This window comes from Brugia malayi (assembly GCF_000002995.4).
Source record: "Brugia malayi strain FR3 genome assembly, contig: Bm_v4_Chr1_scaffold_001, whole genome shotgun sequence".
Classification (NCBI taxonomy): Eukaryota; Metazoa; Nematoda; class Chromadorea; order Rhabditida; family Onchocercidae; genus Brugia; species Brugia malayi.
This window is the reverse complement of record NW_025062475.1, coordinates 10,544,159-10,558,776: the sequence shown is the minus strand read 5'-3', so window position 1 is coordinate 10,558,776 and position 14,618 is coordinate 10,544,159. Positions and strand designations below refer to the sequence as shown.

The 14,618-nt window shown below is 31.3% G+C and overlaps 5 protein-coding genes and 1 non-coding gene across 7 annotated transcripts; 2 read left to right on the top strand and 4 right to left on the bottom strand.

Annotated features, from left to right (window-relative positions):
* Nucleotides 1-1,089: 1,089 nt before the first annotated feature.
* Bm6771 (uncharacterized protein) lies at nucleotides 1,090-5,917 on the bottom strand (the record flags this gene model as incomplete). 2 transcript variants are annotated; one of them, XM_043077421.1, is made up of 8 exons in its annotated part: nucleotides 1,090-1,269; nucleotides 1,456-1,579; nucleotides 1,851-1,953; nucleotides 2,200-2,341; nucleotides 2,600-2,823; nucleotides 3,121-3,326; nucleotides 5,107-5,254; nucleotides 5,683-5,917. In XM_043077421.1, 8 exons carry the CDS (start codon nucleotides 5,915-5,917, stop codon nucleotides 1,090-1,092), a joined length of 1,362 nt encoding a protein of 453 aa, XP_042933355.1. The 2 variants fall into 2 exon arrangements, with proteins under 2 accessions (XP_042933355.1, XP_001897455.2); XM_001897420.2 differs by lacking the exons at nucleotides 5,107-5,254; nucleotides 5,683-5,917 and having other exon boundaries at nucleotides 3,121-3,130.
* Nucleotides 3,879-4,555, top strand: Bm9705 (Uncharacterized protein; the record flags this gene model as incomplete). The annotated part of the gene is made up of 2 exons (XM_001897419.2): nucleotides 3,879-4,097; nucleotides 4,271-4,555. The coding sequence occupies 2 exons, from the start codon at nucleotides 3,879-3,881 to the stop codon at nucleotides 4,553-4,555; spliced, it is 504 nt and encodes a 167-aa protein (XP_001897454.1).
* A 786-nt stretch (nucleotides 5,918-6,703) lies between the features above and the next one.
* Nucleotides 6,704-8,731, bottom strand: Bma-ced-9.2 (Apoptosis regulator proteins, Bcl-2 family protein; the record flags this gene model as incomplete). Its single annotated transcript, XM_043077420.1, has 4 exons — nucleotides 6,704-6,883; nucleotides 7,501-7,713; nucleotides 8,056-8,265; nucleotides 8,636-8,731. 4 exons carry the CDS (start codon nucleotides 8,729-8,731, stop codon nucleotides 6,704-6,706), a joined length of 699 nt encoding a protein of 232 aa, XP_042933354.1.
* Nucleotides 8,732-9,878: 1,147 nt separating this feature from the next.
* Bma-ced-9.1 (Apoptosis regulator proteins, Bcl-2 family protein) lies at nucleotides 9,879-11,381 on the bottom strand (the record flags this gene model as incomplete). Its single annotated transcript, XM_001897421.2, has 4 exons — nucleotides 9,879-10,049; nucleotides 10,431-10,640; nucleotides 10,809-11,018; nucleotides 11,286-11,381. 4 exons carry the CDS (start codon nucleotides 11,379-11,381, stop codon nucleotides 9,879-9,881), a joined length of 687 nt encoding a protein of 228 aa, XP_001897456.2.
* Nucleotides 11,382-11,736: 355 nt separating this feature from the next.
* Nucleotides 11,737-12,842, bottom strand: Bma-mev-1 (Succinate dehydrogenase cytochrome b560 subunit, mitochondrialprecursor, putative; the record flags this gene model as incomplete). The annotated part of the gene is made up of 3 exons (XM_001897422.2): nucleotides 11,737-12,056; nucleotides 12,332-12,521; nucleotides 12,786-12,842. 3 exons carry the CDS (start codon nucleotides 12,840-12,842, stop codon nucleotides 11,737-11,739), a joined length of 567 nt encoding a protein of 188 aa, XP_001897457.1.
* Nucleotides 12,843-13,549: 707 nt separating this feature from the next.
* On the top strand, nucleotides 13,550-13,622 carry Bm16782. Its single transcript, XR_006228095.1, has one exon. It is a non-coding gene; the product is annotated as a small nucleolar RNA Bm16782 (small nucleolar RNA).
* Nucleotides 13,623-14,618: the final 996 nt, after the last annotated feature.

Here is a 14,618-nt window from a genome sequence, read left to right as displayed (position 1 = left end):
AAATGATAAAAAATACTTTGAGGGACTAATTTCTGCAATGTCCAAAAGTGATCGAAAATCAATTTCCTCTCAACAAAGTTTTTTAACCGAAGCAAACGTACCGGTATATAGATATCCAATCTTGTCCACTTCTATCTACGACTGCTGATTTAAGAAAAAATAAAAGTGAAATTTGGAAAATAAAAAAAATAAAATTTCTTCCTTCTAGTTTTGAAAAACTTATCAAGCAAATTCCATACTCAAAAAATCTGTTGGCCAATTTTATAGGCCAATATTTTTACTTTTTTTTTACAGTTTCATCCTTTCCATTGTTAATTCAAATCAATCGCTATCACTGATTCAATCATCGAAGTAAAGTGCGATATATCAAATATTGAATTAAAGTGTACTTTATTGAATTCAATTTCAATCTGCCTAACATTCCAATAATCTACTCACAACTGGCAATCTTATTTGGTCTCAACAGAATGGAAATTGTTGTTTTGCATGCAATTAATTAGTCGCTTGCTATTATCATTATCATAGTTTCATCAGAAAATCGTTTAAATTATGCTTTCTATATTATCATATATGAAGATTTATAAAATATTTCTTTCAGTGCTTCAACATTTCGGTCGTAAAAGCTTATTGGTAACCACTGATGTGATAAATCTATAAAGAAATTAATGTGAAATAAAGTGTGTGAAGAAGACTGAAGTATATTACAATTCAATCACAGTCTATTAAATTTTTGAGCATTTTCTAACTCTGATTATGATTAAATCACATTGAGAATAGATTACGTATATTTTAAAATTATATGAATTGGTGCATATATATGAAGATTTGATGCATATGAGTATTTGGTCACGTAAAACAGACAGAAACACCGTACTGTATGAACTAAAAGATGAATATCAACAACTGTCTAGGATAGGCCTTAGAACATTAAAAATTACACAATTAAAATTTCAAAATCACATATGGCTTCAAGCCTTAAGCAGTGATATTATACTTTCACGCAGCACAATATTAAAGCTCAATCCTTGACTACAATCAGAATAGATCCTAAAAAATAAACAAAAGAAGACTCATTGATTTTCTTTTCAATTATCTCATCTTATCTTCGATTAATATATGTTCTTCCTGTTTATCAAGTAATGAATTATTGGTCGATACCACCGGATCTTTTAACTGTGGCATGCGTTTTGATTTTGGCAAAAGTTTTTGATCAACAGGAATACCACGCTTCTTCTTCCATTTTTCTTCAAAACTCAGAATCGTTTCCACCTTTAAAAAGCATTGTAAAATTGACTCCTTTCTTGTTCATCGAGGCATTATTTAAATCAAATCTCATTATGTTATATTGCAAACAATTTTTTCCGACAACTCTGCATTTCGTTTAATTTTTACTTTCTATCATTTATAAACATATGCTTTCACCTTATAACTGATAAAAGAGAAATTATTCACTACCTCTTGTGTCCATGAATAACCACTAGGTGAACCCACTAATAAATGTCGTAATTTACCACCCGAAAGTTCGTCCAGTCGTTCGAATTCAGCAATTTCCATTTCAGGAAGCTCCCGCCGAATTGTACTACAAATATCCGAATGCTATGTGGAATTCTTTTTTTTTTTTTTTTTTACAAAATGAATTCGAGAGAAAATAAAAAGAAAAAATTTCTCCAATCTTAATGATTAATAAAAGGCGCATTATTCCATGCAGTTAAGAAAAATAAAAAGGAAAGACTGCCTAATGTTTTCCATTTTACTCTTCTATGTTATGTACACAAATAACTATAATGACACATATATGAATACTGCGCAAAAAAAAGAACATTCTTTAGTTTAAAATTAAAAAGCAAAACCTTGTCATTAACGGTTTGTCATCATCCGTAACAGCAGGTCGTTCGTTTACTCGACCAGCAACATAAAATAATCGCCCATCATCATCTTCAGCGTATGCATTACCTTTAAATAGCTTCGCATTTTTTCACTCATAAAAATTATCGTCGTTGAAGGCTTTTGAGAAATCTTGACAAATAAAATTGAAATCATATACTTTGATCAGAGTATTGCTCAAATCTTGAACAAATAATACCACAATCTCGAGTTTCCAGATTTTTCTTACTGCTTTTACCTTATCTTTGCCATCTGTTCCTGAATCGACTATAAACCGTACTTAGTACTTGAATTGTAGTACTCTCAAAACACAACCTTTTGCATCCGTGATAACCCTATCGTTTGCCAAAAGTTCAATTTCCTTCTGCAGTAATTGCATAGCATTTTCATAACTGATTCCAAATATTCTCAAATTTGGAATCGATTCTTCCAATAACAAAGCCGTTTTTGCAATATCCTAAATTATCCTCTAAAATGTAATTATATTTCACATTCTTCTGTTTATTTTTATCAGCACTGGAAGAATGAGAACATCTGAATATTATTACACTAAATAATCATCCATAATTAAATAATTATCATTTAGGTAATATTGTTACTGCATGTTGTGTTTCTTATCTTTCCATACCCATTCTTACAAAAAAAAAAAAAAAAAAAAATGCAAAAAATTTTAACTTGCTCTGAAAAACGTGTCCTCTAATAACAATATCAATACCTTGACATGATCCATTCCTTCTAAACGAAGATAGCGCAATTTCTTAAGCGTTCGTAGACCAGCCAAGCCTTTGGCTGTGATTCGAGTACAGTCACTAAGATCTAGCATTTCAAGTGATTCCGGGAACAACGCACCAATTCGTGACATCATCCAATCATCAGCATAACAACAACCAGCAAGTCTTAGCAATCGTAAATGACGTAAACTGGCTAGATTTTCCAAACCTGAATTAATCATTGACCATTAATGTTTAAAAAAGAAAAAGTTTACGAAATTTACAAAGTTTTATGAAGAATGTCAATATCATGTTGTTACATCAACAGAACTACAGTTTCGAAAAAAATTGCGATCACTCATAATGCAAATTACAATTTCTTCTCAAGCATAAGAAACAAACTGTAACTTGTGTCATCCGACAAACATCAAGCATTACTACTGTTGATTATTATTATTATTATTATTATCATTTTTATCCCGAAAACATTTCAAAGCGAGGTTTTTTGGAAAATATTTTGACAAACCTTCGAACATCAATTCTGTGTCGCTAGCATCAATTGCCTCAATGTATAAGCCCGGGATTTTTTGTCCTGGTAATGCGTAATTTCCTTTATGATCCTTTTTTATCCATACTTTATCAGCGACAAATTTCACAGCTGCTCCACGATGCACCAAAAAATGAGCAGCAGCTAAATCTGGGCCAAGAAATAGCAAACGTTCCGGAATAAATCTGGAAAATAATGAGAAGTAAACAATATCCTTAACAAATGCCGCAGAATTATAATTCAAAGTCATTTATTGAAACCACATTCATTTCAAAATGATAAGGAATTTAGAAGCTGATTACAGATCGATGATAATGTTACTTTTTCCTCATTCTTTTTGATTTTGAAATTTCTAAATAATTAATGATATTGTTAAAATAATACTAACATAACATTTTACTTCTTTTTGTTTTTTTATTAGGATAAACGAAAATTGGAAAATCTTCAGATTAAAGAATCCTTAAAACAAATTACGAAAAAAAATATATCCGGCAAAATTATTCAAGAAAGAAATTTTTAAAATGATGAAAGTGATAAATTATCATAACAAATACTCCTAAAATTCGAACCAATTTAAAATAAACATTCTACCTTGAAATATACAAACAGACATGAATGTGCAAATACTTTATTCTCATATTTATGCTTATTATCGAAATTTGTTTAAGCTATTGTTCAGCTCAAATAAATGACACTACAACAACAGATTTTCATTATTGTATCTTGGCTTAGGAACAATGCGCAGTTGTTTTCTGGTATTGTATCATTTGAAATCATTAACCATCATATTATTAACATCACTTTCAATTGCTGCCGCTGTAAGGTGTTTTTCAAGCATGCAAAAAAGTCAGGCGGAAGAGTGTGGCCCTAACGGATATTGCTTTTCATTTAATGGAACTGATCTTGCGGCATACATAAAAACTGTCCGTGGTTGTGATGATAACTTTATATGCGAGGTAAGATTCAATTCATTCCCTTTCATTATAAGAGTAAGCAATAAATATAAATGCGAATGACAAAGAACTTCCAAAATTTGATCAAATTTTGAATTCAGTTCACTTATTCATTTGAAATCAACATCTACATGTAGTAGCAAAGAAAGAAAAAAAAAAATGCATTTAAATTTAAGGTTATGGTTAACAATATAACAGAAGAAAAGAAATATCCAGTTGGTACGCTGAAACAAAATGCATTTGGTTATATGAGTTATTGCGCCAGGGATGTTATGATACGCCCTACCCACGAAGATAAAGAAATGATCGGTACACTATGTTGCTGCAATCAGGACTGGTGCAATGCAAATTATAAGTATGAACCGGTTAATGATTTAGATAGAATTTTCGAACTTGATCATGGCACTGTGGAAGATTATACTACATTGAAAAAAATAGCCAAGAAATATGGCATAAGTTGAATTTGATTATCCCATGTACTTATTTATTCTTTATCAGTTTCACTCTGTTATATTTTGTTCCTTTTTATGTAATTGACTAGAACAATAATTATCGTGCTTAAAACTACTTTTCTCGTCCTTATCGTATTTGATTTTTGAGAAACAATCCCCATAATTATTATTATTGCTTGAAAATATCGTCCAATTCCTCTTCTGGTAATAATAAATGAAATATATGTCAATTTCCTTTTTGTACCAAGACCTATCATTTAATCAGTTAACCGAAATCGATATATTTTTTAAACGCCCAAAAATTACCAAAAATTCATGTTAGATTGAAACTGTATTAATTATATTATGCAGTTTTCATGTACTTAATAATAACATATATATAAATGATAGAGTGCAATTACTATAAATCAACAATTCCTACAGCACCACTTTTTAATAAATGTGATTTGCAGTATGTATTAACTCAATAACTATCTAAATAATATTGCATATGAACTTATCCTATTTAGAATAGATGATAATAGTACTGAGAATAATAGACAAAAAGAATAATTAATTACCTTTGATCATATTGGAGATGTTGAAAATGTTCATAACGTTTAAAGCGACGTAAATTATCCAGACTATGGTCGACATATCGTAGCTGTGTATAAAATGTATTAAATTCGATATCATTTGGCACATCCTCCGGCTGTTTTCTTGGCAGAACTGAGAAAACTGGTGTTAATGTTAGTTGAAATCTAATTTAAATAAAAAGCTGGAAAAAAAGTTGAGAGAATTTCTAAAAATTATTTGATCAATTTATTCTACCAAAACTTTACTAGAAGATTGTTATTGATGACATCAAATTATGCGATTGTTCAATAAAAATGATTTAAACAGAAAAGGAATGTAAAATCTTTTATTTTATTACATATCACAATTCGACTGTTGCTAGAAACTGCTGAATCAAAACTGATTAAACTGAGTTAAAATTTAGAGACAGCATTGAATTAGAACAAGAAGTTATACAAGCCAGAGGAGAAGGAAAAGTGATCACATTGAATTGAATTGCATGGTCAATGAATTAGTTACGTTCCGAAGTGTAAGTGATGGAATACATCTTATAAAAAATGTGTAACACATCACAAACTTACCATCTTCAACTCGTTCAGGCGAAATATATCCACCACCTGCTAGTTTGATGTAATTCTTCACTGAATTTTCAACTTTCTTCTCTTCTACTTCTTCAGCTACCAACTCTTGCCATCGTATGAATTTGCTCCACCGATGAATGAACGTACGTTTTTGACATTTAATACATTCTCGAATCACGAGTTTCCCAAATAGATGAATATTTTTCATTCTACAAATCAAAAATACCACTTCCATAAGCTTCGATAACTTTCGAAGTTGGAATGCAACTGTGACATAATTCCAGAAATGAGTAATTCTAGGCAACTTTTCAAAAATCTTAACAACCGTATCTGCCAGATTTCCGAATTCGTACTTTTTGATAAATCTAAGAAAATTTCTACTACCCAAACATAATTGTAATATCAATATTGCCCTTCCTGAATAAACTTTTTTTTGGATGATAAACCAAGCATTCCCGAAATTACATGGAACAAAAAAAAAAAAAAAAAAAAAAAAAAAAAAAGAAAGAAAATCATAAACAATTTATTTTCAAATGTACAAAAGTTGTGTTAAAACAGTAATGACATTAAACAAGAATAAATCATAATTAATAAATGCATATTTTAATAAAGGAATAGTTTAAAGTACGATCGACAGAAGAGGAAATTACGAAGGAATGGATATGACAATGGATACAACACAACCTTGAAACTAATAACACATTTTATCTTTATTCATAGCTTAAAGTTATGATGATTAATTGTTGTCAGCTGCTTTCCTAATTATAATGCTATCTCAAGTATTCTGATATAAATATATATTAGATATGTCTAAATTTACCCACAAGATTTATAATTGGTAATTAATATCGACAAAGAAATGATTCTTTTTCAAGTAACAAAATATGAAACAGGAGTTTTCCAACATTATTTGCTGTATTTTCGCATTCCTTTATACAGTCTTTCACAAAATGTGATAATTGTTTCAACCAAAATTGGTAAAATATACTCTATATACCAAATATCTTGCTGTAATCACAGATTATCGTGTTTTTAGTATTGTTTTCACCAATGTGAAGGCACCGATACCAAACATGCCGAATATCACCAATGCTCTAATCGACAGCCACCATCGATTGCATTCAGATTTCAAGTTAACTTTTTCACTCTCTTCAGCTTCATTCTTATCAATTATGGTTCTGGCGCGATCAAAAAAGTCTTCCTGAAATATGTATAAAGAACTGAACTTATGATAAAACCATTTTCTAAATAAATTAAGAGAAGTGAATATGATAACTCAAATTTAAAACTAAACGGCTAATTTAAAACCAATATCTACTGTTATGTGATAATTTAAACCGATATATAAACCAAATTTGAAAACAGTCCGAATATAAGTATTACGAATATTTACAATTATCATAAAAATATCCAAAATTTCACTTCATTACTTCGTTTTGTGTATGTAATTCAGATATAACATAAACGTATCAGGTCTCACGCGCAAAAAAAAGTTTGGAATAGTTATGTTTGATTTGTGGTACTGCTTAATAAAGAATCAATCGACTTGCACTTTCTTCACTTCTACCATAGTAAAGATAAACTTCTGCCTAATAGATATATTCTCAAATATTTCAGACTATATTATATTCATCTCAAATTATTTTGAAAAATTCGATGGTCTGCAGTAACATTAATAATTGTGGATTTTGTCTCATTTTCCAAATTTTGCTCTGAGTAATTAACATATGAAATCATCACACATTGCTCTAGAAATTAGGAAAAAACCAAAAAAATGATTTCCCAAGAAAATATTAAAAAAGTAGTTCATTCATATACCCAAGAACGTCTATCCTGTGGCCATGTCAAAACGATTCGCTTGTGCAAGAATTTAGACGTATATGGTGCAATCATTGACACTTCTGTAAACAACTGTAAATCACAAAGTTTCATCGCAACTAATCCAGCAAATGCAATCAATGCCACCAATCTTCCATAAGACAGTTGCTTATTTGACTCATCATCATCGTTATGAGCAAAACATTCTACGACCTGCAATATTTACTGGCCTAAATTACTAGAATATATTTATATGTAAGTGAGGGCCATAGTTTGGAAGATACTATTAAATCTCTCAAGGATGCTACATTATATGCCTTTTATGTGACAGAATTTGTAAGCGTAATATAATAAAATTACAAATCATGAATGAAACAGCAAGGTAGTTCAAGTTAATAGCTACAAAGTCATATTTAAAATAAAACGACTAGTGTATGGGAAAAACGATTGCACCAGTTTGAGATGAATTTCTAATAAAAAGAGTTTATAAATATTAAAATAGACTAGTATTTGTCATTCAAAAAATATGTGGATAAATGTTATGCATACATTTACCTCAACATATCGTTGAAATGTAAGCCTTCCATTAAGGCATAATGTTGTAACCATATTCGTGAGTTCTTCTGCATGCTTCTTTTCAAAAATTAAGGCAACCGCTCGAATTAATTCAAATCGATAATCGTCCGAAACTGGGATTTCTGGTAAACGCGGACAGTAAACGTTATGTAGATGTACACGATACTGGATATAATCAGTGACGTAACTCTGCAAATCGACAAGTAAATTTTAAACTTTGAAAAAAAAAAAAAGACACATCATAAATGGAGGGATAGCTGAAGAAATCAGCATTAAGAAGAAACTGAAATAAGTTTTATAGTGAAAGAAAAAGTCTTACAGTCATTGAACGACGAAGCAAATATTTAGAGTAACAGAAGGGTTAAAGATTAAGTCCAGCTTACTAAATAGTCATTGCATTCTTGAAGGTTTATTATCTGCTTTTCATACAGCGATATTTCTTGTTTAATAATAAAAGCCAGCCCTCATTTTTTCCTGAGTCCACTACTTTTGTTTATACCGTTAACCAAATTTCCACAATCCATTAAAAGATCGATTAAGATATCGTACAAAACTGAACCTGTATGGTACTAAGCCCTCTCAGATCCATTGATTCATCGACTGTATCTTCATTATATTGATCATTTCCCACTGTGACTAAATCAACGGCACTCATTTCTTCAAAAATAAAACTTTTCACTCTTTTGTTGATGAACACTACGTGAACGCAAAACGTGTCTCTCCGTTGCTCGAAGTATCGCGAAACGTATCGCTACAACCTTACTTTAACATTAGCACTTACGCGTTGCGAGCGATCATATTCGGATTTGAACCTTCCAGACACGTTTTGTATTCTCTACAGCTATGACGTAAGTTTCGAAAATCATGAAACGGTTATTCAAAAACATTTTTTTTTTTTAAACATATGTGGAAAAAGATATAGTAACATCAAGATTATCTTCAACTTTGATTTTTTTTACACATCTGGTAACATCAAAGGTTGAAGATAACCTTGCACTTCACGCATGTTCCTTCACAAACTTTATGATACTAATATTTCCGAATTATCTGGATCATAAGCCATCGCATTTTTTAGTAAAACATGATGCAATTTGATAAATTTTATTTTCGAGACATAAATCTAATCAAAAAACCGTGAAAAACACTTGATTGGAATGTGTTAAATCCCGTATAAATGAACATATATAAGTGAAATTAAATTTGTTGCAAAACCAACACCTATCAAACTGGAAAATGTGCTGCTATTCACAGCATATCATACGACAATATAACAAAAATTCGAAAAAATCCACTAATTCATAAAGAAACGATTGTAGCAAGAACAAAATAACAAAGGACCATTAAAAATCCCTAAGGCTTTTTTAAAAAAAATTTACTAAACCCAGTTCATGAGAATGAATCAAAAAATTCAATGTGGTCCTGGAAAGACTGATTTCCGCGATTACAGAATAATGTCAAAACAACAATATGTATTAAAGTACAAACAATATGAAAACTTGTGTTTTAAAAGAGAAATAATATAAGAAGAACAGAACGTATCTTCGGAATTTACCATTCCAGTAGTAAGGCTATAAAAAAATCAATTACATCCTTTCAACCCTTTCTCCATCTATTTGCCAGGCACACAAAGCAAACATAGAGAGATCTTTTCCACAAATTATATAAGCAATAAGTAATACAGTAAACAATTAGAAGACGAATGCATTAATTTCCGCTTCACAAGTAAGATTTTAAACGGATCTCAAAATAGACCGCTCTAACTTAAGTAAAAAAAAAAAAAAAACAAGTGGATAACAAATAAATCACCGTGTTCTAAGCAAGAATCTAAATAATGTAAAAACGACAATGCTTACAACACCGAAAACAGCCAATCCACTAACTGCTGACCGCCATTCATTCTTTTCTATTTTTGACTCTACTTCTTCAGTTTTGTTCAGCTTGATTATCGTCCTTGCAAGATCAAAAAATTTACTCTAAAATTTAATTAAACTTTAAATAAGATGGAAGGAATAATTATCACGGAGTTCTTGTCTTTCAATCTAAAATATAAACTTTCACCGTTTCAAGTGAACCAGAAAACATACTCAGAAGTCCAAATATCCATTATTTCGAGGATCTTCTGCAAATATAACCTAGATGAGAATCTAGGTTGAGAATCCCCTCAGATTAACACTTATGTGTGATAAAAATAATTATTTACTATTTAGTAATAACAGTTTTGAAGTCAATTACTCATTCTCCACCACTCAATCCTATCGTTATAATTTCGTCTTTTTATGTAACAGTTATATCTTCCTCACAGTCATATGAAATTAAAGTTAAAAATGATAAATTACACCATAATATGAACGAACCCAAGAACGTTTATGATATGGCCACGTCAAAGCAATTCTTTTGTGCAGAAATTTTGAGGTGTATGACATAACCATTGAAACTTCTGCGAAATATTTCATGTCGATCAATCGTGTAGCAATCAGTCCAGCGAATGCGATCAGTGCTATCAAACGTCCATAAGACATTTGTGATGGTGATTCGTTGTGAATGCACACAAATTGCTCCATAATCTTAAAAAAAAGTTATAAGGATCTCTTTTATTATGAAACCACCGTGATTGCTTGATACATTTAATTACGATGTCCAAAATTCAATTAATAACTGTAAAACTATATTCTTTTTTTAACAGCAATAGAACTTTCACAAAATAAGTAAAAGATGCTTCACTGAACACAAACCTCGATATATCGACTGCACGAAAAGCTCTCATTTTCGCATAACATTTCCACCATTTTTTGAAGCTCTTCTTTATGCTTCTCTTCGAAAATTAAAGCCACAGAACGAATCAAACCATTTTCGCATTCTTGCCTACAAGGGTAAAACAGATTTTGTACTTTACGATTTCCATGTATGCGAATCCGATATTGAATATAATCAGCAACGAAATCCTGCAAATCTTGTTATATTGTTCGAAATTATGTCTACAGTATGACCATTAAGAGTACATGATTAGAGAACGAATTTAAACGTTTGAAAGTTACAAATCAGTTCTAAGCACGCTGAGATCTAACGCCCCGAATAACATGAAAATTGATTTCTCATCCGACTGCAGTAATTCTCTACTCTCTCTCATGCCCTCAGTGAAAATAAAAAATATTCAGCATCAGATGGATTTCTTTCACCTATCAATAAAGCAAAACAAAGATGCCACTTACTTGTATAAGGTACATCCCATCTTCACATCCTAACCGTTTATTGCTACATTCGTTACATTTGTCGTGTTTTGAAATGATTGAATCACTAAGGAGCATTGTCTAAAAATCTATTTATTCTTCATTTACAGTCAGTAATTACAAAGGATCTCGACGAAGTGACGTAAAGACGCGATCAACTGTGGAACAGATTGTAATAGGGCACATTATTATAACCATGCTTTCATAAACTGAATTCGCGAGTCTCATCTCAAAAAAGAACTTCAATAAACGAAATATGCACAGAAAACTCCAAAATAAATAATGAATTATAATCAATAAATAGTAGGAAATGAATTAAACAATATCAATCACCTAGTATCTAGTGAAAAAGGCGGTGCAATTATTAACACTTTAAAATGAAATTTTATATTCAGAGCTAGTAAGTCTAAGGGTGGAATGCAATAAATAAAATTCATTTTTTTGGTATATCAACGACAACATAATCTTCTTGCTTCAGTCGAGGTGCCACTACAACTGCTAACGCAATCAGTGCTGCTAACGAAAGAACCAAATAACCACTGGTATATACTGAAGCAATATCTGTTCCCAGAGCCAAATCGAATGCAATGAAACGGATACCGTTCAACGAATGAAAAGCGATAGGATAAGCAATGATAAATTTAAAAATATCAGTTATAACCCACGGTAACCCAAGACCACGAATAAAATCAATGAAAGTGGTGAAGTTCAATGGCAACAGAGCAAAACCGACACCACCAATCAACAGAGTACCTGAAATATGATTGAGAATCCTTGTGATTAGATACTTTTTATTAATTACCTTTGGTAAATAAATTTCATAATTCCTATTAGTTCCAAATCCCTACAACCCAGTGAATTTTGCTACGATTAACCTTCGTCCTGAGATATGGTTCACATTCATCTCCTTACCTATTATTCTCCGTTTTATTCTATAACAGTGGGTTATTGTTACTAACTTTTCAGCATACCATTTCCATTTAACATTATCTTCGAGAACTAAAATTTAATATTCACTAAGCATTCACCAGCCATAGCACATCCTGTCATACGATGAAATCCGGAAACCATCCATGTGACCTGTGGTTTATATACCGCAAGATGTGGGCTGATCGGTCGCTTCAAAGCCCGTTGTCGCAAAAGGTAATTCCAACCCCATTCCTGAATTGGAGTTTTGATAGACTGTTGCGGAACACTGGTACTCAACAATCGTAAGGTCTGAAAATAGATAAATCCTAGTATTATTTCTCGCTTGTTAAAGCATCGAATAATCTCATGGGCGTCCAATATTATGCATAACTTGCGTAGAGCCGGGTCAAGTGTCAAATGAACAAGTAACGAATGACTTCTCACCATCATTACAATTACTAAAACACAGCAAACGAAAATCGCGAAGAGTTATTCATCCTAACTTGTACAATTTAATCATTCTTTAGCCAAACTCCAGTTTTCCAACACTTCTTTATTAACTCTAATGGATACCTGAACATTTTGAGACAAAGCGCGGCAGAATGCAGCATTCTTCATCTGAAACAACATCTTCACCTGAAATATACGCAAAATAAAATACAATCTCGAATAAATACCTTATGATATCAATATTGAAAATCTCATAAATGTTTAATCATCAGTTAACTATTGAAATAATCAACAAACAGCGAAAGTAAACAATTATTAATAAGCAAAATTTAAATTAACATTAACCCATGCTTTTCTCCCCTCAATCTTTCCCGCCCATTGATTTTGCACCCTGCATTTCAAAAAAATGATCTACTTTAAAAAAATAAGAAAAGGGATATTCGAGAAGTTTGATTTTCACTATTTTTATACAGTGCAAATAATTCATTCCCCATATAATAAAATAATACCAGTATGACAAACCAATCACTGAAATATTACTTGGATGACATATCAATCATTATTACATGACACGAAACCATATAAAATGATTTATTTCGAAAACTTTAGCTAAAAATTAAAATTGTCACAAAATTTCTTAAAATTCATATAAATACCACGTGATACATTCATAAACACATACATAACTGACAAATATATATATACCTGACATACACAACGTGTTAATACAACTCACATACAGTACAAAGTAAGTATACCTGAAGATACACGGAACAAATCAAATCATACGTGAAGAGACTTCAACAAACGTTAGCTGAACAATTAAAATGTCTCCAAATTAATAAGGAATTAGCACTAGCAACGATATAAATGAGGCAAATGAAGAGAGATCACTGATGACCTTAACATGCACTTCGGGCGTAAGTGAATGCACACTACCGCCATTCCAATCGATGGTCTCACCCCTCAGATCTAAATCGATTCAAGCAAGTCTCTCTATCACCGCTCAAATCACATTCCCGAATAGAAATAAACATCTGATTGAGAACAAAAACAAACATTCACATAAATTATAATTAATTATTCTATTTTGCAAACATCAATAACAACAAAGAAATGAGTACTTGAGTGAGTGAGGGAGAATGAGAAAAAGAGAAGGATTGAAGAAATACAGAGAGGATGAGAAATGAATGAAGAGCGTAGATTCATTCCTTGTATATCTACACAGCAAGCGAGAGATAGCGAGAGAATAAAAGGAATGGAGAGAGGGAAGAATAGAAAAGTGGGAGAAGAAAGAAACAATTTAAAAAATTTAAAACAATTACTGGGAAATGCAATTTCACACGTTGTTTCATCCGGAAACTCTTTAAATTTACTGGAATCTGAAATGAATTGATAGAGTTAGGAAGGATGAAAGGATATAAGTGCAATAAACTTTATGTCAGATTGGATGAGTCTGTTAAAATTAAGTCTTTCCATATTTTCCATCAACATTGCCGAATCTCATGTGATTTTAACAGCATTTGAATACATTATATTATCAGCAAAAGAGTAAGCTATTGAGAAATGTAAAGTTATTCTATTAACTCCGCATTTTCCTATATGCATTTTTTTTTCCTAACCTTATGCATTTTTTTGTGTGCATTTTCCTAACCTTGTTGCCATTCCTAAATAAGCAGTCTTGATTATAAAGTAAATTAAGAAACTTCATGTGATCGAGCGGAATTTTTCATGATAAACTTCAGTGATAACTTAGTCCTACGTCCGAAAAAATAAGTGATAGTACCCAAGCGTTAAAGCTTGCCACTGTCTCAATTCCAGTTCAGTGCAGTCCATCTAAGAATAGTATCCAAGTTTGTGTTCGTAGCGAATCCGTCAAGTTCATCACCCATCATCCCAACTCCCATGAATTTCATAATAACCTCAGTGTGTAATTTTATTAATATATTTAGCTGC